This window comes from Durio zibethinus, chromosome 12 (assembly GCF_047325235.1).
Source record: "Durio zibethinus cultivar Kanyao isolate XHJ-2024 chromosome 12, ASM4732523v1, whole genome shotgun sequence".
NCBI classification, from domain to species: domain Eukaryota; kingdom Viridiplantae; phylum Streptophyta; class Magnoliopsida; order Malvales; family Malvaceae; genus Durio; species Durio zibethinus.
This window is the reverse complement of record NC_143173.1, coordinates 21137150-21163497: the sequence shown is the minus strand read 5'-3', so window position 1 is coordinate 21163497 and position 26348 is coordinate 21137150. Positions and strand designations below refer to the sequence as shown.

Genomic DNA, 26348 nt, shown 5'->3' with positions numbered 1-26348 from the left:
ATTTTAATAAAAAATCTAAAAAATTCAAAAAAAATAAAAATTTTTATAAAATATATAAAAATTAAAAATTTCAGATTAAAAAAATAAAAAATATTCATAGTTTTTTTAAAAAAATTTACAATTTTTTAAAAATTTTGCAATTTTTTTTCAATTTTCAAAATTTTGTTTGAATTTTTTGTAATTTTTGTTAAAATTTTGAGATTTTTTTTAAAATTTTTATGTTTCCTTAAATTTTAAAATATATTTTAAAATATTTTAGTTTTTTATTTTTTATAAGTTTTTTAAAAATATTAGATTACTCAAAAAAATTTTAAAATTTTTTTGAATTTTTAAACATATTTCTTTTAATAATTACGTAATAATTAATGATATAGTTTTAACTAAATTTTTTTAATGCCTATTAATATTTTATTAAATATTTATGTTATATGAGTAAGTTAATCGGTAACGTTAGTATCGAGTAAGAAAGTAGATGTTAAAATAAAAATTAATGTACTAAATTAATAATTTTAATTTTTTAAATATTAAACTGATAAAGAATGTTTAATGTTTAATCCAAAATAAAATTCTTTCGGAGAAATCATATTGGGTCGGGTTTTGAAATCAGTCGGCTTATGGCGGGTTGGTTTTTCCAATTTGATAAAAACCCTCGATTTCCACAGCCTCTGATGTGGTGAGATTTCCTTCTCCAGCTGTTTAAACACCAACCAAAAATGGCTAAAATACCTTTGAGAAATTGCTTTCTCTAATCCAAAAATGCTTCCTTCAACCCAACCCAACCCCTTCTTCTTCTTCAAAACCGCCACCTTTAAAACCGATCTTTGACTCTCCCCAAACAGCTCTCCAAAATCCGCATCCGTCCTCAACTGTTTGAAATCTTATGGATTCGAGAATACCCAAATCGCCAAATTGGTTAAAAAACACCCTAAAATCCTCAATTGCAGAGTTAACACTAAGCTCAAGCCCAAGCTTGAATATTTCATCCAAAAGGGTTTTATAGGTAAGCTTTTGCCTGAATTCGTTCTGTCGAATCCGTTGATTCTTTTTCGAAGCTTAGATTCTCATATTAAGCCATCTTTTGAGTTTTTATCCCCTTTTCTGAATGGTGAGGAACTGTTGGTTGTTTTTAAGCGATCATCTTCGTGGTTGTTGACTTTAAATCTGAACACCATTTTGCAACCAAATGTTGATTTGCTGATTAGTGAAGGAATTTGTGCTAGTAGGTTATCGAAATTGTTGGTATCTCAGCCTATAGTTCTCTTGCAAAGCCATGACAGAATGGTTTACGCGGTTAAAACTGTTAAAGAAATAGGTCTTGAACAAAAACAGCTTAGGTTTATACATGCTCTTAGGGTGATTTGTTCAATGAGCAAGTCGAATTCGTCGAAAAAAGTGGAGGCTTTTATGAGTTTGGGATGGAGTAAGGAGGGAGTATTTAATACTTTTAGGAAAAATCCTGTGTGTTTAGCTTGTTCCGATAAGAAAATTAGGTATTTGATGGATTTTTATGTGAATACTATGAAGCTGGATGTGAAGACTATCATTGCGTGCCTGACATTGCTTAGGTATTCAATGGATAAAAGGATTATTGCGAGGTATAAAGTTTTGAAGGTTTTGGAGTCGATGAAGCCGATCAAAGAGGACAAGAAGATCGTTTGGGTAATAACACTGTATGAAAGGAGATTTTTGGAAGAACATATTACTAAGCACAAGGACAAAATTCCAGGTTTGTTGGATATGTACCAGTGCCCTGTTAAGCAAAAAAAAAAAAAAACCAAGGGCAAGAATGAGAAATTTGATCCCAAATCAGCAAGTTTGACCCCTTTATTGTGGTTCATAATCTACCTAGACATTCCTTTTGACTGGTTCTTAAAGTATTATGACGCTGCCAGTTTGATCGCTTAATATCATCTCTGTGGCCATTAGCTTTTTATTTTTCTTGATATTTATTTGCTTACGGTCATTTCATTTTGTTGTTTATTATAATCTGTTTACAGGCAACTCTTTGCTTTATTTTAAAATCTTGTTTTGAGTGGAATTCCTTTGGGTATGCTTGATAGCTTGAAAAACTCCTAATAGTTTAGCATCATATCTTACCGTGATTGAGATGAATTATGTTTAGGAACTTTCATAGCTTCAAAGTTTTTTCCCCTTTTGCAAAATTTCAATTTTACTCTAAATTGTATTTTGATGAGATACATATTCATTATCTTTTATCATTGTTGGGAGCCTGTGATTTCCAGTTTCCTAGGAAATTGGAAACTCTTAAAAAATGCTTCTAAAACAATTCCAATTCTTCTTCTTAAAAATTGGAAAAGAATCCATTTAGTCTTCTTCTAAGTGGTGTCAGCTCGAAAATCTTAATCTCCTTTTTTATACTATTTATTACAATTACTTCTCTTCTGTACTAAGCTAGTGGCTGTATTGTTGATCTGTCTTGAAGTTTAAGACAGGGAAAGACAAGTCTAGCGTTTTCATCACTTGACAATCTATGTCCCTGTCTTCTGTACCAAATGATTCTCTTGTTTCTCTTTGTTTCTTTTCAATTTTCTGCATCTTCTTATTGCTAGACTAGTTATGGCACAAGTTTCTATCTTTTCTCTTATGGTTCTGGTTGAAGGATTGAGCCTCAGTGATTTAAAAACGAAAAAAAGAAAAAGAAAAAGAAATGGTGGTGGTTTAATATATGTGAGAAGAATTTGGTTGATTTATTGTGTGTTTGATTTTGTTCATGTGGATTTGATTTTTTGTTTGCTTTTATGATGTGGATATGAGGTATTATGTGGCATCTGATTTGCCAATCATGTTCTTTTTCTGTTAATTGTTTGGATGTTTTCTGTTAGAGTGACTAAGTTTGAAACATTTAACAAACGTTAATTACTTAAATGGGATATATTGAAATTTGATAACCCAGTTGGGAAAGTTCGTAAAGTTGGGTGATTAACCCTGTAATTTGCCCATGAAGCAAGCCATTTTTAGTTATTATGTGCTCTGGTTGTCTGCACTACAGGCCTTTTGAAGTTGTTTTTCTGTATTTTTATCATTTACTTTTTAGTTTTATGAAGTTTTTCTAGTGATGCTTCATTTTTCTTTGATTAATTTCTAGAAATGTTTTGTTTATGATCATTCAAAAATTTTATTATTTGGTTTTGTATCCAAAAGCACGAATCAGTTTCTTACTTTTGGAAATAAAAAGCAAATAGCAAAAGCATCAAACAAATAGAATCAAACAATTAGTTGGAACAAGATAAACTTTCTTGGGTTTCAATCCTTCTTTTCTTCTGGGTATGCATTTGTTAGTATGAGTTTCAGCTGGCCTAACTGAAAATGAATTAATGTTGTAAAACATTTTAATTCAGTTCCCAGACAAGAGAGGCCAACTCTTCAGTGGTCACAGATGTCACTCTGTTAGGGCCAGTTGGCATTAAATTGTAAAAATACTGTAAAACTATGAAAGAGTTGACAGTGAAGATTGAGATTTTTTATCAAAGGCTTTATTTTATTGAATGGTTGTTATATTGGTACTGTGATGCTACCCGAACTAGATTATGATTCAATATTGAAATTTACCATCCAACTTTTTGGCTCAGTAGTTAAGAAGGCTTAAGAAGATATGAAAGGTTTGGGTTCGAATTCTATTAATCTTTTTTTTTTTATATGTGTCAAAAAAATATGGAAATTTATAAGTATATTTTAATTATTGAAATTTTCTTACAATACTTTCAAATTTATTGATTTTTTAACAAAGAGTATTGGAATCGAAATATTTCACAAAATATTATGTTAATAAAAATGACAAATTTTCACTGTATTTTTAATTTCATTGATTTTATAATGAAAAATAATGGATTTGAAATGTTTTATTAAATATTCTGTTAATACAAATGATAAATTGTCATCAATTTTATTACTTTATGTCCAAGAATGAACAACATTGAACCTTAATTATCTCTAAAGCATTATTTATTTACATTTTGGGTAACACCCATGTGTTTTTTTCATTACTTTGTTTGGATTGTTTTTTGTTTTGGATGCTTTAAAACTATTTCATTTTTTTTAACACTTTATACTGCTTTTTAAATATATTTTAAACCCATGTTTTTGTATTCAATCTTCCATTTTCTAAAAATAAATATATTTTACAATTTTTTCTATTTCTTTCTTTTTTCTTTTTTTTTTTCCTGTTATCTTTCCCTTTTCTTCTAGTTTATTTTCCTCTACTTTTCCTTGTTTTCAATTTAATCGCACTTTGTAGTTCTTCTTTCATAAAATAAAGTTGCTATAAGATATTTTTTATTTTCTTATAATCTTTTGAATTATGACTCATAATTATTTTTGCTATTTATTAGTGATTGGTCGTTGGTTATGAAATTAGATTTTTTATAATTTATTAATTTTTAACTGATTAATAACTTATTATTGAAACTTAACTATCATAAAAGTTGGTAAAATTAATATATTTTTATTTATCATTGCTTTTTTGTTTTTTCTGGTATATAATATTGTTAGGAGAAGGTTTTAAAATTTTGAGCTCTTAGTTTTAAGTTTCACTTTATGTGAGTTTGATTGGTTTGTTTAGTTATCTTCTAGTTTGTTACTTGATTATAAAATTATTGTAACTTAATTATGATGTAATAATTGATTATTTAATTGATTATATAAATGAAATATTTAATTATGATAGTAATTTCTCAAAAAAATATAATATTGTTATATATCCTAAGATATAAATTAGTTTACATAATTTTTTTATTAACTAGCACTCATATAGAAAAGTGCCAACAAAAATACATTGATGAAATGTAGAAGAAAAGATAAAATTGAAAAGTAAATAATATAATATAAAGGAATAGTAATAAAATAAACCCTAAAATATCTCTAAAATAAAAATAAGCTCTCGATATTTTATTGGACATAATTAGACTAAAAAAACTTTTATATTAGTCTAATGAAACCCTTGCTGTTACAAAATATTCCATATTCCCAAGGGCGGGCATGTTAGTTCCAAGACTTGCAAATTATGAATTTTAAAGTTGATGATAATTTTTCATTTATATTTTCTGTTGTAATCTTTCTTTTCAAGCCTTGGTTGATTTTAAAATGAAACCTTCAAAGAATATATGAACTAACTTCAAGATGCGTTGTAAATGTCACTTTCCTTAAAAATTTATTTCATCCTTATCAATTATAATTTATAAAATAAATTGTATCGAATAACCTCTAAGATACAATAAGATAATGTTTAATATATTTTGTACTAAAAAATTTAAATCACTAAAATCTCCTTGATGAGAGACAAAAATAATTTATCTTTGACAAGATTTCTTGCAATAAAATAATGTCAAATAAATAAGCCTTTGTCTTGAAAGAATGGAGGAAAGATAAAAGAATATTTGATTATTCAATCCTATGAACTCTTTCCATCAACTTCTCAAATGGATACCTACAATTTTTATTTATAGGGATTAAATTCAAAGATTGTGTCTATTTGGTTGTGTTGTTTCAATAAAAAAGCACGTCAAAGATACCTTTCTTAACAATTATGGACATATTAGTTCATTTGAATAATCATACTTTTCATTTCAAGAGAAATCATTTCTTACGTTTAAAAAATATGACTTTTTAAACTAGGGTAATCGGCTCCCATATAATGGCATCCGATTGCCTTAGTATAATTTTATAATAGAACACTCTTTGCTGATAAGGTAGTGGAATGCCCAAAAGTATTTTTATAACAAAATGATTTTTTATTTCCTTGAAAGCTATGGCAATCAACTCCTATATATGGGCAGTCGTCCTCCCCTTAACAAAGCTCAATTCTAGCTTTGTTCTACTTGATTTCTTATATCTTTAATTAAGTGTATTGCTTAAACTCAGTTTTATTATTTTGAAAATAATTTCCAATGTTCCCTCACCTATTTTCAAAATTGGGCAAGTTTTGATATTTTCAAAAATCTTATATATAGATGAAGATATTATATGATATGATTTTAAAATCTCCACTTTAGTGATAAAATTGTTATTGAGTTAGTCAAATTGAATTATAGATTTTAGATCTTTGAATCAAAACAATTTATGTGACTTCATTGTCTCATCAAAATATTATTTAGTAATGTTGTGACACAATTCCAATGATTATGTGTTCTTTTTATTCATACATAAAATGCATATATGACAATATGACATGAATTAAATGATGCATGTAATTATATTATTTTCTAAATAGGTTTTACTTGGATGAAAATGATATTTTTGGTATTAGAAATATTTTCATTTATATTTTCTAACTCCTCAACATCTAGGTAAAATTAAACAAAACTTGATCTTTCACTTGAGTGATTCACATAAATATTTTTTAAAACAAAAGACAATATTCTTTTGCAAAAATAATTATTTGAATTATCTTCAATATTTAGGTAGGATTTTTAAAATTATATTTTTACATGAAAATATTATTTTATTTTTATTTCTAAAACCTCTTTCCTTAGTCATCCACAACAAATTTATTTTCAAAAATATTTGATAGTAAATAAAAATTAAAAATGTATGATAACAAAGTAAAATAAAACAGGAAAAGATTATACTAAACAAATTTCTTGGGGTTAAACTCTAGGTGGATCAAAGCAAGAGGTTTGGCCAAATCTAATGGACTTTTAAATCAAGCTCAGTTTGGGTTAGGTCGGTTGAAAATGGGTCAAGAGTTTTTTTTTTCAAATTTATATATTTTTTATTTTCCTAAAACGACAATTAAAACCAACATTTTTTGCCTACTCATTTCCCTACTTTCACCAAAATAATAAAAAAAAAAAAGTTAAACCCTTTCTTTTAAGATGATTTTCGATCATTGGCATCGCCATCCAACGTCATTTTTTCTCGAATTTTCACTACAAGCTCTCTTTAACTTCCTGATCACCATTCCAAGATCGAATTTTCCAAAATCAACCCTTAAAACCGTAGATTTGAGAGTGAAACCTAAAACTTCTAGTGGTTAAAAATATCATTTGCCATTGTCCAAATTGCCTGAAACCTAGATAGGTACTATTTTCTTCCTCCTCTTCCTTTCTATAGTTTTGATTTCCCTAAACTCACCTTACATATTCAACTGCCATCCTTGTTGTCACTGCTAGTGGCATTTCTCCTCATTTTTTTTCTAACCTAAACTTGAAAAGAACCCTCCTAAAATGAAACTCTTTCAAAATCGAAAATAAACCTAAACTTATAACCCATTCCCATTTTTTTATTTTGATATTTTTGTTGTTGTTTCATATTTTTTGTTGTTGTTATTTTGGTTTTAATTTTTTTTGTTATGTAATGATTGTGTTGGGTTTATTTATTTTAGGGTATTGGAGGATGTTTTGAGTCAATAGGTTGGGACTATAAAATTTGTGAGTGATGATTTATTTTATGATAAGTTGACTCACGATGGTAGGAAGGGCTTTTATGATAGAGCCTAAAGGGTGTAATGGCAATTTGGTGTACTGATGATAGAGTTTGGGTTTGGGGTCTCAATTGGAAGTATGAGTGGGTTTTTGTGAATTGAGTTGTTGATATGTTTGAGATAGTAAGGTTGGTTGCCGTGAGCCAAAAGGCAATATATACATATCTTCCTATCTAAACGTCCATATCCCAAAAACATAACATACATATCCTAATTCAATATATACATATCATTTGTTTCCAAAATTTACACCTTATAAATTATAAATATTTACCTTTTATTTATTTATCTAATTAAATGAGAACAACTTTATCAAAGAACCAAGCCAAATATGCACACTTGCCATTTTATTATTTTTGTCCTTTTTTTATTTGTAATTTTTTTTCTTTTAAAAAGCTATTAAAAACATAAAAACACCGTTGAAACTAATATATCAAAAAGATCACCCTAAACATGATATCTAAAACCATTGAAAATAATATAAATAATAATTTAACATAAAACAATTAAAATCAAGATATTTTTCAAATCCATTTGCAGAATCAACATAAATAATAATTAAATAATAAAATCAAATACACATAATGAAGAGTGATATAAAAGAAAGAGGAAAGAGACTCTAACTTTAATAAGCTGATGCAATTTAAATAGAGAAAAATTGATGAAAAAAAAAACTTTAAACCCTTCAATTTCAATCTTGTATAGATAGAACAGCTGAAAAGAGAAGGAAATTGAAAAGCAAAATAAATAAATTGGACGAAGAGTAAAGGAAGAGGATGGACAAAAGGTAAGAAAGATAAACGGACGTAAAAGGTTTATGTTCTTAAGAGAAAGAAATTTTCACGTTAGAGAAGTAAGAAAAAATAAAGAGATTTTATTTTTTTTATTTGATTAATAAAGGTAATACAGTAATTTTAATTTTCTTATTATCAAATTCAAATTCGGTAATTTTCTTTTGAGTAGTTTTTTTATTAGATCAAAATGTTAATATTCTTATTATATATTTTAAATCCCCTGTTTTCTTAAGTTCGACTTGAATATGGTAAAACATTTCTCAATAAAAAATAACATTTAAGTTGCCGATTCTTGTGGGTAAATCAAACTGGGTCGGGTTTTGAAATTAGTTGGGTTACGGCGGGTTGGTTTTTCCAATTTCAGAACAACCCTGGATTTCGATTTCCTGTGGTTTGGGGAGTTCCTTCTGCGGCTGCTTAAACTCAACAAAAAATGGCTAAAATCCCTCTGAGAAATCTGCTTTCTCTAACCCAAAAACGCTTCCTTCAACGGAACCCAACCCCTTCTTCTGCTTCAAAACCGCCTCCTTTAAAATCCGCTCTTTCACCCTTCCCAAAAAGCTCTCCAAATTCCAAGTCCGTCCTCAACTGTTTGAAATCTTATGGATTCGAGAATACCCAAATCGCCATATTGGTTCAAAAACACCCTAAAATCCTCAATTGCAGAGTTAACACAAAGCTCAAGCCCAAGCTTGAATATCTCATCCAAAAGGGTTTTATGGGTAAGCTTTTGCCTGAACTCGTTGTGTCGAATCCTTTGATTCTCTTTCGAAGCTTGGATTCTCTTATCAAGTCATCTTTTGAGTTTTTATCCCCTTTTCTGAATGGTGAGGAACTGTTGGTTGCTATTAAACGATCTTCGTGGTTAGTGACTTTAAATTGGAATACTATTTTACAACCAAATGTTGATTTTCTGATTAGAGAAGGGATTTCTGCTAGTAGGATATCGAAATTGTTGGTATCACAGCCTAGAGTTCTCTTGCAAAGCCATGACAGAATAGTTTACGCGGTTAAAACTGTTAAAGAAATAGGTCTTGAACCAAAACAGCTTATGTTTATACATGCTCTTAGGGTGATTTGTTCGATGAGCAAGTCGAATTGGATGAAAAAAGTGGAGGCTTTTATGAGTTTGGGATGGAGTAAGGAGGAAGTGTTGAATAGTTTTAGGAAAGATCCTTTTTCTTTAGCTTGTTCTGAGAAAAAACTTAGGTATTTGATGGATTTTTATGTGAACACTATGAAGCTGGATTTAAAGACTATCATTGCACACCCGAAATTGCTTCTCTATTCAGTCGATAAAAGGATTATTGCGAGGTATAAAGTTTTGAAGGTTTTGGAGTCGATGAAGCTGATCAAAGAGGATAAGAAGATTGTTTGGGTAATAACACTAACTGAAAAGAAATTTTTGGAGGAATATATTACTAAGCATAGGGACAAAGTTCCAGGTTTGTCGGATATGTACCAGCATGCGGCTAAGCAAAGAAAAACTACCAATGGCAAGAATGAGAAATTTGATCCCAAATCAGCAAGTTTGACCCCTGTATTGTAGATCATAATCTACCTAGAGATTCCTTTTGACTGGTTCCTAATGTACTATGGCTCTGTCAGTTTGATCGCTTAATATCATCTCTGTGGCCATTAGCTTTTTATTTTTCTTGATAGTAGTTTGCCTAAGGTCATTTTATTTTGTTTTTTGATTATAATCCATCTACAGGCAACTCTTTGCTTTATTTTAAAATCTTGCTTTGAGTGGAATTCCTTTGGCTAATCCTTGATAACTTGAAAAACCCATAATAGTTAGCTTCATATCTTAATGTTTAGGAATAGAACTTTTATTTTGAGATAACTTAGGTCTTGTTTAGCTTCATAGTATTTCTCACTTTTGCAAATTTTCATTCTTTACTCAAAAGTGTCTTTTGATGAGATACATATTCGTTTTTCATTTTTCAGTGTCGGAAGCCTGCGATTTCCAGTTTTCTAGCAGATTGGGAAACTCTTAACCAAAATGATTCCAGTTTTTCTTCTGAAAGAATGGAAAAGAATCCATTTTTTATTCTTATAAGTGGTGTCAGATCGAAAATCTTAATCTCCTCTGTACTATTTATTAAAATGACTCGTCTTCTGTACTAAGCTAGTGACTGTATTGTTGCTCTGTCTTGAAATTTAAGACAGGGAAAGACAAGTCTAGTGTTTCCATCGCTTGAAAATCCTGGATGTTAAATGGAACTAACTGGATTCCCCCTGTTCAACGAGCAAATCAGCTATGTCCGTGAAGCAAGCTGCTTTTACTTATTATATGCTCTGGTTGTCTGCACTACAGGCCTTTTGAAGTTGTTTGTCTCTTTTTTTATCACTTACCTTCTAGTTTTATGAAGTTTTTCTAGAGATGCTTCATCTTTCTTTGATTAATCTCCAGAGATGTTTTGTTTTTTATCATTCTAATATTCTATTATTGGGTTTTGTATCCAAGGGAGCGAATCATTTTCTTTTCTTTTTTTTTTTTTTTTTGAAATAAAAACCAAACAAATAGAATCTAAGTAATTAATTGAAACAAGAGAAACTTTGTTGCTATTTAAGCTATTGTTTTCTTGTTGGTGTGCCTTTGTTAATATATTAGTTTCAGATGGCCCAGCTGGAAATGAATTAATGTTGTAAAACATTTTAATTCCGTTCCCAGACAACAGATGTCAATCTTTCAGGGCCAGAATTGGCGTTACCTTGTAAAAGCACTGTAAAACTAGTGACCTTTGGCCTTGTTAAGTGCAGGCACTGGTGTTTGGCTGCTCTAGGAAAATACTGTAAAACTATGAAAGAATTGACAGTGAAGATTGAGATTTTTGAGCGAAGGCTTTATTTTATTGAACAGTGGTGATTTTGGAGCCGGGATGCTAGCCAAACTAGACCAGACGAGACCAGGCTAGGCCATTCACTGCAACCACATGGTGCCTAAGTGCCACTGCAAAAGTAGAATTAGTTAATTACTTTTTTTTTCCCTAAAACTTTCCACCTAAACATGGGTTTCATATTGATTCAGACCCATTTGGATCCAGACGAAGCCATGACCTGGTGCCATTGGGGCACTTTTTGGTCGTAATTGTGCCGTGCATCCGTCGTAGGGAATGTTTGACAAATAAAATTATTAATAGTATAAGATAATAATTATTTTATATCATATTTAATTTTTATCTAAATAGAGGAATATAAAATTTTTATAATTAATTTTGATAAAAATAAAAATGATATTCTTTAGTATAAATAATGATTTGAATTTTTTCTAACATCAAGGTAGGATCTTCAAAATCATTTTTTTAAAATTATTATTCTATTTTTTTTAAAATAAATTTTTTTGAAATTGTCATTTTACCATTTCATATTTATTATTAATACATAAAATGCATATATGACAATATGAAATGAATTAAATGATGCATGTAATTATATTTTTTTTTAAATAGATTTTATTTAGGACGGAAATGATATTTTTAGTATTAGAAATATTTTCATTTATATTTTTTAACTCCTCAATATCTAGGTAAAACTAAAAAAACTTGATCTTTCGCTTGAGCAATTCAAATAAATATTTTCTAAAACTAAGACAATATTCTTTTGCAAAAATCCTTCTTTTCTTCTGGGTATGCATTTGTTAGTATGAGTTTCAGCTGGCCTAACTGAAAATGAGTTAATGTTGTAAAACATTTTAATTCAGTCCCCAGACAAGAGAGGCCAACTCTTCAGTGGTCACAGATGTCACTCTTTTAGGGCCAGAATTGGCATTAAATTGTAAAAATACTGTAAAACTAGTGACTTTTGTCATTGTTAAGTGCAGGAACTAGTGTTTGGGGACTGTAAAACTATGAAAGAGTTGACAGTGAAGATTGAGACTTTTTATCAAAGTCTTTATTTTATTGAACGGTTGTGATATTGGTACTGTGATGCTACCCGAATTAGACTATGATTCAATATTGAAATTTACCATCTAACTTTTTGGCTTAGTAGTTAAGAAGGCTTAAGAAGATATGTAGGGTTTGGGTTCGAATCCTATTAATCTTTTTTTTTTATATGTGTCAAAAAAATATGGAAATTTGTAAGTATATTTTAATTATTGAAATTTTCTTACAATACTTTCAAATTTATTGATTTTTTAACAAAGAGTATTGGAATCGAAATATTTCACAAAATATTATGCTAATAAAAATGACAAATTTTTTCACTGTATTTTTAATTTCATTGATTTTATAATGAAAATAATGGATTTGAAATGTTTTATTAAATATTCTGTTAATACAAATGATAAATTGTCATCAATTTTATTACTTTATGTCCAAGAATGAACAGCATTGAACCTTAATTATCTCTAAAGCATTATTTACATTTTGGGTAACACCCATGTGTTTTTTTCATTACTTTGTTTGGATTATTTTTTGTTTTGGATGCTTTAAAACTATTTCAATTTTTTTTAACACTTTATACTCCTTTTTAAATATATTTTAAGCCCATGTTTTTGTATTCAATCTTACATTTTCTAAAAATAAATATATTTTACAATTTTTTCTATTTCTTTCTTTTTTCTTTTTTTTTTTCCTGTTATCTTTCCCTTTTCTTCTAGTTTATTTTCCTCTACTTTTCCTTGCTTTCAATTTAATGGCACTTTGTAGTTAATTCTTTCATAAAATAAAGTTGCTATAAGATATTTTTTATTTTCTTATAATCTTTTGAATTATGACTCATAATTATTTTTGCTATTTATTAGTGATTGGTCGTTGGTTATGAAATTAGGTTTTTTATAATTTATTAATTTTTAACTGATTAATAACTTATTATTGAAACTTAACTATCATAAAAGTTGGTAAAATTAATATATTTTTATTTATCATTGCTTTTTTGTTTTTTCTGGAATATAATATTGTTAGGAGAAGGTTTTAAAATTTTGAGCTCTTAGTTTTAAGTTTTACTTTATGTGAGTTTGATTGGTTTGTTTAGTTATCTTCTAGTTTGTTACTTGATTATAAAATTATTGTAACTTAATTATGATGTAATAATTGATTATTTAATTGATTATATAAATGTAATATTTAATTATGATAGTAATTTCTCAAAAAAATATAATATTGTTATATATCCTAAGATATAAATTAGTTTACATAATTTTTTATTAACTGGCACTCATATAGAAAAGTGTCAACAAAAATACATTGATGAAATGTAGAAGAAAAGATAAAATTGAAAAGTAAATAATATAATATAAAGGAATAGTAATAAAATAAACCCTAAAATATCTCTAAAATAAAAATAAGCTCTCGATATTTTATTGGACATAATTAGACTAAAAAAACTTTTATATTAGTCTAATGAAACCCTTGCTGTTACAAAATATTCCATATTCCTAAAGGCGGGCATGTTAGTTCCAAGACTTGCAAATTATGAATTTTAAAGTTGATGATAATTTTTCGTTTGTATTTTCTGTTGTAATCTTTCTTTTCAAGCCTTGGTTGATTTTAAAATGAAAACTTCAAAGAATATATGAACTGACTTCAAGTGTGTTGTAAATGTTCACTTTCCTTAAAAATTTATTTCATCCTTATCAATTACAATTTACAAAATAAATTGTATCGAATAGCCTCTAAGATACAATAAAATTAATGTTTAATCTACTTTGTACTAAAAAAGTTAAATCACTAAAATCTCCTTGATGAGAGACAAAAATAATTTATCTTTGACAAGATTTCTTGCAATAAAATAATGTCAAATAAATAAGACTTTGTCTTAAAAGAATGGAGGAAAGATAAAAGAGTATTTGATTATTCAATCCTATGAACTCTTTCCATCAACTTCTCAAATGGACACCTACAATTTTTATTTATAGAGATTAAATTCAAAGATTGTGTCTATTTGATTGTGTTGTTTCAATAAAAAAGCACGTCAAAGATACCTTTCTTAACAATTATGGACATATTAGTTCATTTGAATAATCATACTTTTCATTTCAAGAGAAATAATTTCTTACGTTTAAAAAATATGACTTTTTAAACTAAGGTAGTCGGCTCCCATATAATGGCATCCGATTGCCTTAGTATAATTTTATAATAGAACACTCTTTGCTGATAAGGTAGTGGAATGCCCAAAAGTATTTTTATAACAAAATGATTTTTTATTTCCTTGAAAGCTATGGCAATCAACTCCTATATATGGGCAGTCGTCTTGCCCTTAACAAAGCTCAATTCTAGCTTTGTTCTACTTGATTTCTTATATCTTTAATTAAGTGTATTGCATAAACTCAGTTTTATTATTTTGAAAATAATTTCCAATGTTCCCTCACCTATTTTCAAAATTGGGCAAGTTTTGATATTTTCAAAAATCTTATATATAGATGAAGATATTATATGATATGATTTTAAAATCTCCACTTTAATGATAAAATTGTTATTGAGTTAGTCAAATTGAATTATAGATTTTAGATCTTTGAATCAAAACAATTTATGTGACTTCATTGTCTCATCAAAATATTATTTAGTAATGTTGTGATACAATTCCAATGATTATGTGTTCTTTTTATTCATACATAAAATGCATATATGACAATATGACATGAATTAAATGATGCATGTAATTATATTATTTTCTAAATAGGTTTTACTTGGATGAAAATGATATTTTTGGTATTAGAAATATTTTCATTTATATTTTCTAACTCCTCAATATCTAGGTAAAATTAAAAAAAATTTGATCTTTCACTTGAGTGATTCACATAAATATTTTTTAAAACAAAAGACAATATTCTTTTGCAAAAATAATTATTTGAATTATCTTCAATATTTAGGTAGGATTTTTAAAATTATATTTTTACATGAAAATATTATTTTATTTTTATTTCTAAAACCTCTTTCCTTAGTCATCCACAACAAATTTATTTTCAAAAATATTTGATAGTAAATAAAAATTAAAAATGTATGATAACAAAGTAAAATAAAATAGGAAGAGATTGTACTAAACAAATTTCTTGGGGTTAAAGTCTAGGTGGATCAAAGCAAGAGGTTTGGCCAAATCTAATGGACTTTTAAATCAAGCTCAGTTTGGGTTAGGTCGGTTGAAAATGGGTCGAGAGTTTTTTTTTCAAATTTATATATTTTTTATTTTCCTAAAACGACAATTAAAACCAACATTTTTTGCCTACTCATTTCCCTACTTTCACCAAAATAAAAAAAAATTTAAACCCTTTCTTTTAAGACGATTTTCGATCATCGGCATCGCCGTCCAACGTCATTTTTTCCCAAATTTTCACTACAAGCTCTCTTTAACTTCCTGATCACCATTCCAAGATCGAATTTTCCAAAATCAACCCTTAAAACCATAGATTTGAGAGTGAAACCTAAAACTTCTAGCGGTTAAAAATATCCTTTGCCATTGTCCAAATTGCCTGAAACCTAGATAGGTACTATTTTCTTCCTCCTCTTCCTTTCTATAGTTTTGATTTCCCTAAACTCACCTTACATATTCAACTGCCATCCTTGTTGTCACTGATAGTGGCATTTCTTCTCTTTTTTTTTCTAACCTAAACTTGAAAAGAACCCTCCTAAAATGAAACTCTTTCAAAATCGAAAATAAACCTAAACTTATAACCCATTCCCATTTTTTGATTTTGATATTTTTGTTGTTGTTTCATATTTTTTGTTGTTGTTATTTTGGTTTTAATTTTTTTTGTTGTGTAATGATTGTGTTGGGTTTATTTATGGTAGGGTATTGGAGGATGTTTTGAGTCAATAGGTTGGGGCTATAAAAGTTGTGAGTGATGATTTATTTTATGATAAGTTTACTCACGGTGGTGGGAAGGGCTTTTATGATAGAGCCTAAAGGGTGTAGTGGCAATTTGGAATACTGATGATAGAGTTTGGGTTTGGGGTCTCAATTGGAAGTATGAGTGGTTTTTTGTGAATTGAGTTGTTGATATGTTTGGGATAGTAAGGTTGGTTGCCGTGAGCCAAAAGGCAATATATACATATCTTCCTATCTAAACGTCCATATCCCAAAAACATAACATACATATCCTAATTCAATATATACATATCACTTGTCTCCAAAATCTAGGCCTTATAAATTATAAATATTTACCCTTTATTTATTTATCTAACTAAATGAGAACAACTTTATCAAAGAACCAAGCCAAATATGCACACTTGCCTTTTTATTATTTTTGTCCTTTTTTAATTTGTAATTTTTTTTCTTTTAAAAAGTTATTAAAAACATAAAAACATCGTTGAAACTAATATATCATAAAGATCACCCTAAACATGATATCTAAAACCATTGAAAATAGTATAAATAATAATTTAACATAAAACAATTAAAATCATGATATTTTTCAAATCCATTTGCAGAATCAACATAAATAATAATTTAACAATAAAATCAAATACACATAATGAAGAGTGATATAAAAGACAGAGGAAAGAGAGCCTAACTTTAATAAGCTGATGCAATTTAAATAGAGAAAAATTGATGAAAACAAAAACTTTAAACCCTTCAATTTCAATCTTGTATAGATAGAACAGTTGAAAAAAGAAGGAAATTGAAAAGCAAAATAAATAAATTGGACGAAGAGTAAAGGAAGAGGATGGACAAAAGGTAAGAAAGATAAACGGACGTAAAAGGTTTATGTTCTTAAGAGAAAGAAATTTTCACGTTAGAGAAGTAAGAAAAAATAAAGAGATTTTATTTTTTTTATTTGATTAATAAAGGTAATACAGTAATTGTAATTTTCTTATTATCAAATTCAAATTCGGTAATTTTCTTTTGAGTAGTTTTTTTATTAGATCAAAATGTTAATATTCTTATTATATATTTTAAATCCCCTGTTTTCTTAAGTTCGACTTGAATATGGTAAAACATTTTTCAATAAAAAATAACATTTAAGTTGCCGATTCTTGTGGGTAAATCAAACTGGGTCGGGTTACGGCGGGTTGGTTTTTCCAATTTGAGAAAAACCCTGGATTTCGATTTCCTCTGATTTGGGGAGTTCCTTCTGCGGCTGTTTAAACTCAACAAAAAATGGCTAAAATCTCTCTGAGAAATATGCTTTCTCTAACCCAAAAACGCTTCCTTCAACCGAACCCAGCCCCTTCTTCTGCTTCAAAACCGCCTCCTTTAAAATCCGCTCTTTCACCCTCCCCAAAAAGCTCTCCAAAATCCGAGTCCGTCCTCAACTGTTTGAAATCTTATGGATTCGAGAATACCCAAATCGCCATATTGGTTCAAAAACACCCTAAAATCCTCAATTGCAGAGTTAAAACAAAGCTCAAGCCCAAGCTTGAATATCTCATCCAAAAGGGTTTTATGGGTAAGCTTTTGCCTGAACTCGTTGTGTCGAATCCTTTGATTCTCTTTCGAAGCTTGGATTCTCTTATCAAGTCATCTTTTGAGTTTTTATCCCCTTTTCTGAATGGTGAGGAACTGTTGGTTGCTATTAAACGATCTTCGTGGTTAGTGACTTTAAATTGGAATACTATTTTACAACCAAATGTTGATTTTCTGATTAGAGAAGGGATTTCTGCTAGTAGGATATCGAAATTGTTGGTATCACAGCCTAGAGTTCTCTTGCAAAGCCATGACAGAATAGTTTACGCGGTTAAAACTGTTAAAGAAATAGGTCTTGAACCAAAACAGCTTATGTTTATACATGCTCTTAAGGTGATTTGTTCGATGAGCAAGTCGAATTGGATGAAAAAAGTGGAGGCTTTTATGAGTTTGGGATGGAGTAAGGAGGAAGTGTTGAATAGTTTTAGGAAAGATCCTTTTTCTTTAGCTTGTTCTGAGAAAAAACTTAGGTATTTGATGGATTTTTATGTGAACACTATGAAGCTGGATTTAAAGACTATCATTGCACACCCGAAATTGCTTCTCTATTCAGTCGATAAAAGGATTATTGCGAGGTATAAAGTTTTGAAGGTTTTGGAGTCGATGAAGCTGATCAAAGAGGATAAGAAGATTGTTTGGGTAATAACACTAACTGAAAAGAAATTTTTGGAGGAATATATTACTAAGCATAGGGACAAAGTTCCAGGTTTGTCGGATATGTACCAGCATGCGGCTAAGCAAAGAAAAACTACCAATGGCAAGAATGAGAAATTTGATCCCAAATCAGCAAGTTTGACCCCTGTATTGTAGATCATAATCTACCTAGACATTCCTTTTGACTGGTTCCTAATGTACTATGGCTCTGTCAGTTTGATCGCTTAATATCATCTCTGTGGCCATTAGCTTTTTATTTTTCTTGATAGTAGTTTGCCTAAGGTCATTTTATTTTGTTTTTTTATTATAATCCATCTACAGGCAACTCTTTGCTTTATTTTAAAATCGTGCTTTGAGTGGAATTCCTTTGGCTAATCCTTGATAACTTGAAAAACTCATAATAGTTAGCTTCATATCTTACTGGGATTGAGATGAATTATGTTTAGGAATGGAACTTTTATTTTGAGATAACTTAGGTCTTGTTTAGCTTCATAGTATTTCTCACTTTTGCAAATTTTCATTCTTTACTCAAAAGTGTCTTTTGTTGAGATACATATTCGTTTTTCATTTTTCAGTGTCGGAAGCCTGCGATTTCCAGTTTTCTAGCAGATTGGGAAACTCTTAACCAAAATGATTCCAGTTCTTCTTCTGAAAGAATGGAAAAGAATCCATTTTTTATTCTTATAAGTGGTGTCAGATCGAAAATCTTAATCTCCTGTATACTATTTATTAAAATGACTCGTCTTCTGTACTAAGCTAGTGACTGTATTGTTGCTCTGTCTTGAAATTTAAGACAGGGAAAGATAAGTCTAGTGTTTCCATCGCTTGAAAATCCTGGATGTTAAATGGAACTAACTGGATTACCCCTGTTCAACGAGCAAATCAGCTATGTCCGTGAAGCAAGCTGTTTTTACTTATTATATGCTCTGGTTGTCTGCACTACAGGCCTTTTGAAGTTGTTTTTCTCTATTTTTATCACTTACCTCCTAGTTTTATGAAGTTTTTCTAGAGATGCTTCATCTTTCTTTGATTAATCTCCAGAGATGTTTTGTTTTTTATCATTCTAATATTTTATTATTGGGTTTTGTATCCAAAGGAGCGAATCATTTTCTTTTCTTTTTCTTTTTTTTTGAAATAAAAACCAAACAAATAGAATCTAAGTAATTAATTGAAACAAGAGAAACTTTGTTGGTATTTAAGCTATTGTTTTCTTCTTGGTGTGCCTTTGTTAATATATTAGTTTCAGATGGCCCAGCTGGAAATGAATTAATGTTGTAAAACATTTTAATTCCGTTCCCAGACAACAGATGTCACTCTTTCAGGGCCAGAATTGGCGTTACCTTGTAAAAGCACTGTAAAACTAGTGACTTTTGGCCTTGTTAAGTGCAGGCACTGGTGTTTGGCTGCTCTAGGAAAAATACTGTAAAACTATGAAAGAATTGACAGTGAAGATTGAGATTTTTGAGCAAAGGCTTTTTATTTTATTGAACAGTGATGATTTTGGAGTCGGGATGCTAGCCAAACTAGACCAGACGAGATCAGGCTAGGTGTCATGAGCCAACTTTGTATAAGGTCATGACCGGGATTTAAGTTGCTATGAACCACTCATGTATAATGCCATGGCCGGATAGATCCCTTGTGCTAGGAAAAGTTTTCCCATTTCAAACATTATAATGGTTAGTGGTAGCATAGCTCTAAAATCTCTAAGGCTCTTTAGGAGGGGTGAGTCTGCAGCGTAATGTTGTGCTGTCTCATCGGTTGCTATGCGGGCTTAGGCCATCCACCAAGGGCTGCCCCCTGGCCCTGGTGATGCTGGGAAGTCTCGATGTATGATTCTCGATTACAATAAAATTCATCTCAATTGAATGTCCCGAATATTGTCTCGATGTGTTTTTCTTTTTCTCGATGTGAATGTGCCTTCTTGTGTGTGCGCTTGCGATTGATCTCGATATATTGTGTCTTATTGTGAATGCTTGGGACTAACCATGGCTTATGGTTATTTGTTCAGATATCAATTTATTGAAGGTTGACTTGGGTGGGAGCGTCCATTCAAGTGTCACACGGTCTATTGCTTGTTGAGAGAAAGCTTAGTCCTTGACATGTGGTCTCAGAGCACGATTGAGAAGTGCTAGAAAATGGATGAAATGGCCACAAGTGGTGGACCCAATCATTAACAGAGAATTGAGGAACTTGAAGCTGCGGTGGCCGCAATGAAAACTCATATGGCGACTAAAGACCGAGTGAGGGAGATCGAGATAACCCAGCGAAAGTTATCCGATACTCTCCACAACGTGAACGAAGAGGCTAGAGATGCCTTGAATATTCTCCAAAAAGAGTTTGAGAAACTCAGAGCACAAGTGAGCATCTTACAAATGGCTGTGGTCAGATCGGGTTCGAGCTCGATGGAAAGGGGAAAAAGGCCCAAGGTGTCGGAACCTCGATGCTATGAGGGGGTAAGGGATGCTAAGGAACTTGAAAATTTCTTGTTTGACATGGAGTAGTACTTTCGAGTCGTACACACGGATTCAGAGGAAGACAAGGTAGCAATGGCATCGATGTACCTCATAGGGGATGCCAAGCTATGGTGGCGCTCTAAGTTTGTCAATGACGAGTGCCCGATTAAGACTTGGACGGACTTGAAGCAAGAACTGAAAAACCAGTTTTTCCCTGAGAATGTGGAGTATATGGCTCGAAGGAGACTTCGAGAATTGGTGCAAACAGGAACAGTGCAAGAGTTTGTAAGGAGCTTTTTTACCCTGATGTTGGATAGTCGAGACATGTCCGAAAAGGACAAGATGTTTTATTTTCTTGAGGGCCTCAAGCCTTGGGTCAGGATAAAACTACAAAGATAGAAAGTGCAAGACGTGGCCACGGCCATTGCTGCAGTTAAACGTCTCTACGATTATAGTGATGGCTCCTTAAAACGGAAAAATCCTCCATTAATTGGCAGTAGCTTCAACTTTGGGAGTGGGGGAAAGATGATTAAGTTGGACCAGCCCTTCAGTGAGGGATCAGACAGGAGGTCCTTTGCTCGAGATAGAACCCAACCTAAGACAAGCAACACAGTGATTTTCAAGCTTAGGCAACCGCTAGCTTGCTTTCTTTGTAAGGGGTCGCATCGGGTGACCGAATGCTCACACAGAGGAGCCCTTAATACCTTAAGAACCTCATTTCAAGAGTCTGTAAAAGCGCCAGAGAGCATTGAAGAAGTTGAAGAGGAGCCAGCCAGGATGGGTTCAATAAGGTTCCTCAATGCCCTCTACACCTAACTGAACACTATAAAGAAAGAGCAGAGTAGAGGCTTGATGTATGTGAACTTAATGATCAATGAGAAGGCTACCAAGGTCATGGTGGATACGGGTGCAACTGATACTTTCATCACACCAGAAGAAGCAAAAAAGTGTGGTCTCAAGGTTAGCAAAGACTGTGGATGAATGAAGACGGTCAATTCGTTAACCTTTGCGATCAGTGGAAGCTCCAAGAGTGTGACAACTAAATTGAGGCCATGGGAAGGGAAGGTAGACTTTACAGTTTCTCCCATGGATGACTTTGATGTCGTTCTCGGATTGGACTTCATGATGTTGGCTCAGGTGATCCCTATCCCCGCTGCTAGCTGCTTGTTGTTCTTAGGGGAACACCCATGTGTGGTGCCAGCCAATATCTTACCAAAGAGAGAAAAAAATGATTTCAACTTTACAGTTCAAGAAAAGGATAAAGAGAGGGGAACTCTTATTTGTGGCTATGTTAATTTACAAAGAAGGGTCGGAAGTGAAACCAATATTCGATAGTGTGAAAAAGGTGTTGGAAGAATTCAAAGAGGTGATGTCAAAGATGTTGCCTAAGGTTTTACCCCATCGACGAGCAGTGGGCCATGAAATTGAGCTCCTACCAGGAACGAAACCCCCTGCTAGAGCTTCTTACCGCATGGCCCCGCCAGAGTTGATCGAACTAAAAAAATAGTTAGATGAGCTTCTACAAGTCGAGTTCATCAGACCATCAAAGGCTCTTTTCGGAGCGTCAGTGTTATTTCAGAAGAAATATGATGGAAATTTATGATTATGTGTTGACTATAGGGCGCTGAACAAGGTCATCGTAAGAAAAAAATATCCCATCCCTTTTATAGTAGATTTATTTGATCAATTGAACCGGGCCAAGTACTTCTCCAAATTGGACATGAGATCTGGCTACCATCAGGTCAGAATCGTTGAGGGAGATGAGCCAAAGACCACTTGTGTAACATGATATGGTGCATTTGAATCTCTTGTTATGCCCTTTGGACTGACCAATGCTCATGCCACATTTTGTACATTGATGAATCAGGTGTTCCATGATTACCTAGATAAATTTGTGGTCATCTATTTAGACGACATAATGGTATATAGCTCCACCTTGGAAGAATATCAAGAACACCTGTGTCAGGTGCTTCGAAGGTTACAAGAGCACCGGCTATAAGTGAAAAAAGAGAAGTGTGCATTTGTTCAGGCTCAAATCCATTTTCTCAGTTACATTGTCGAACGTGGCTACATTCGAATAGACATGAAAAAGGTTAAGGTCATCAAGGAGTGGACAACACTGAAGAATGTTAGTGAGCTTCACTCATTTTTGGGACTAGTCAACTATTATAGAAGGTTTGTGAAAGGGTACTATCGTAAAACTATAGCCCTCACGGAGCTATTAAAGAAGAAGCATAAATGGTGTTGGACGAGTGAGTGCCAATAGGCCTTTGAAGGATTGAAGAATGCTATTATGAAGGATCCCATTTTAGCTCTTCCTGATATTGAAAAGCCTTTCAAAGTTCAGACGGATGCATCTGATTTTGCTATTGGAGGAGTGCTTTTACAATATCACCCGATAGCATTTGAAAATATGAAGCTAAGCGAAGCTGAAAGGAAATATACGGCCCAAAAAAAAGAGCTCTTGGTGGTAGTTCATTGCTTGAGGGCTTGGCGACATTATTTGTTGGGTTCACACTTTGTCTTGAAGATAGACAATGCGACTGTTAGTCATTTTCTCACCCAACCAAGGCTTACGGTGAAACAAGCTAGGTGGCAAGAATTTTTAGCGGAGTTCGACTTTTGTTTTGAGCACACTGCTGGAAAGACCAATCAAATGGTTGATGCATTGAGCAGGCGAATAAATTTAGCGGCCCTTAGAAGAATTGCCCCAATGGCGGCTAGCAGAGCCACTACAGGCATTCACAAGTTGATTGGAGATCATTTAGGGAAGGACCCGTAAGCCTGTGCCATCTTGACGCTAGTGGAAGAAGGGAAGTCCAAGTACTTCTGGCAAGAAAATGGGGTCTTGTGGACCAAGGGGCCTTGAGTGTTTCTGCCAAGAGCAGGAGGTCTGAGACAGATGTTAATGAGGGAATGTCATGACACACCATGGGCTGAACATCCAGGCTGGCAACGTATTTTGGCGTTATTGAAACAGAGATACTATTAGCCTCACATGCGACAAGATGTGATGGACTATACGAAGACTTGCCTCATTTGCCAACAAAACAAAGTTGAAAAGAAAAAACTTGCAGGCATGCTTGAACCACTATCGGTACCTGTTAAACCGTGGGAAAGCATCTCTCTCGATTTCATTTCGAGCCTACCAAGGTTGGTGATCTTGGAGCTATTTTGGTGGTGATTGATCGGTTCTCTAAGTACGTCACATTCATTTCTGCTCATAAGTATTGTACAGCGAAAGACAACTCGACTATTGTTCAAACATGTGGTCAAATACTGGGGTCTCCCTCAAAACATTATCAGCGATAGAGATCCGAGATTCATGGGGTCCTTCTGGAGAGAACCTTTCAAGATATTGGGGTCCCAACTCAACATCTCCTCAAGCTATCACCCTCAAACCGATGGTCAAACAGAACGGTTCAATGGATTACTAGAGGAATACTTGAGGCATTTTGTTCAAGCCAATCAGAAGGACTGGCCTTCATTATTGGATGTTACTTAACTCTGCTTTAATTTCAACAAAAACTTTTCTACCAACAAGAGCCCATTTGAAGTGGTCACCGGACAATTATCAAGGTTACCTCATACTTCTTTGGAACAATATGGAGGAAAGAATCCGAGAGCCATCAACCTCAGTAAGGAGTGGAAACAAAACATAGAGATTACACAAGCTTACCTGGAGAAAGCATCAAAGCGGATGAAAAAATGGGTAGACAAAGCTCGCAGGGCTCAACAATTTCAAGTTGGTGATTTGGTTCTTATTCGACTAGTTTCTGAACAAACCAAGTTCTTGAGAAAGAGAGATCGTAGACTGGTGCGCAAATATAAGGGTCTAGTGAAGATCCTTTTCAAGGTAGGGAATGCTTCTTACAAAATCGACCCATCAAAGTGGATGAAGATGCATCCAGTATTTCACGTGAGCAACTGAAACCTTTCCATGCAGATCTTACAAATGCTAGCAGGAATGAGCCAACCAGAGCCGCCATCACCATGAAACCACCCTCAGGCGTCGAGTCAAAGAGATCTTAACCGACAAGGAAACCAAGATATCTCAAAGACTAGTTCGGGAATACTTAGTGAAGTGAGAGGGATTAGGATTAGAAGAAACTAGCTGAGAAAGAGAACACGACCTTCAGAGATTCCAAAGGAAGATTAAAGAATTTCAAGCCAGCAAGTGGACGAGGACGTTGATAGAATAGGTGGGGGAAGATGTCATGAGCCTACCTTGTATAGGGTCATGACCGAAACTTAGGTTGCCATGAGCCACCCATGTATAGGGCCATGGTCGGGTAGATCCTTTGTGCTAGAAAAAATGTCTTCATTTCAAACATTGTAATGGTTAGTCGTAGCATAACTCTAAAATCTCTAAGGCTCTTTAAGGGGAGTGAGCTGGCAGCGTAATGTTGGGCTGTCTCATCGGTTGCTATGCGGGCCTAGGCCATCCACCAAGAGCTGCCCCCTGGCCCTGGTGATGGTGGGAAGTCTCTATGTATGATTTTCGATTATAATAAAATTCACCTCAATTGAATGTCCCGAATGTTGCCTCGATGTGTTTTTTTTTTCTCGATGTGAATGTGCCTTCTTGTGTGTGCGCTTGCGATTGATCTCGATATATTGTGTCTTATTATGAATGCTTGGGACTAATCATGGCTTATGGTTATTTATTCAGATATCGATGTATTGAAGGTTGACTTGAGTGGGAGCGTCTATTCAAGTGCCGCACAATTTATTGCTTGTTGAAAGAAAGCTTACTCCGTGACACTAAGCCATTCACTGCAACCACATGGTCCCTAACTGCCACTACAAATGTTGAATTAGTTAATTACATTTTTTTCCTTAAAACTTTCCATCTAAACATGGGTTTCATATTGATTCAGACCCATTTGGATCCAGACGAAGCCATGACCTGGTGCCAGTGGGGCACTTTTTGGTCATAATTGTGCCGTGCATCCGTCGTAGGGAATGTTTGACAAATAAAATTATTAATAGTATAAGATAATAATTATTTTATATCATATTTGATTTTTATCTAAAGAGAGGAATATAAAATTTTTATAATTAATTTTGATAAAAATAAAAATGATATTCTTTAGTATAAATAATGATTTGAATTTTCTCTAATATCAAGGTAGGATCTTCAAAATCATTTTCTTAAAATTATTATTTTATTTTTTCTAAAATAAATTTTGTTGAAATTATTATTTTACCATTTCATATTTATTATTAATACATAAAATGCATATATGACAATATGAAATGAACTAAATGATGCATGTAATTATATTTTTTTCTAAATAGATTTTATTTAGGACGAAAATGATATTTTTAGTATTAGAAATATTTTCATTTATATTTTCTAACTCCTCAATATCTAGATAAAACTAAAAAAACTTGATCTTTCGCTTGAGCAATTCAAATAAATATTTTATAAAACTAAGACAATATTCTTTTGCAAAAATAATTATTTGAACTATCGTCAATATTTAGGTAGATTTTTTAAAGTCATATTTTTACATGAAAATATTATTCTATTTTTATTTCTAAAACCCTATTTTCTTAGTCATCCACAACAAATTTTTTTAAAAAATATTTGATACTAAATAAAAATTAAAAATGTATGATAACAAAGTAAAATAAAATGGGAAGAGATTACACCAA

At 31.9% G+C, this 26348-nt stretch overlaps 2 protein-coding genes and 1 pseudogene across 2 annotated transcripts; all 3 read left to right on the top strand.

Annotated features, from left to right (window-relative positions):
- The first annotated feature begins 572 nt into the window (after window positions 1-572).
- On the top strand, window positions 573-2038 carry LOC111297761 (uncharacterized; annotated as a pseudogene).
- Window positions 2039-8483: 6445 nt separating this feature from the next.
- On the top strand, window positions 8484-9881 carry LOC111296319 (transcription termination factor MTERF8, chloroplastic-like). Its single transcript, XM_022890562.2, has one exon. It carries the CDS (start codon window positions 8666-8668, stop codon window positions 9779-9781), a length of 1116 nt encoding a protein of 371 aa, XP_022746297.2. The 5' UTR covers window positions 8484-8665; the 3' UTR covers window positions 9782-9881.
- Window positions 9882-17033: 7152 nt separating this feature from the next.
- Window positions 17034-18579, top strand: LOC111296289 (transcription termination factor MTERF8, chloroplastic-like). Its single transcript, XM_022890499.2, has one exon. It carries the CDS (start codon window positions 17275-17277, stop codon window positions 18388-18390), a length of 1116 nt encoding a protein of 371 aa, XP_022746234.2. The 5' UTR covers window positions 17034-17274; the 3' UTR covers window positions 18391-18579.
- Window positions 18580-26348: the final 7769 nt, after the last annotated feature.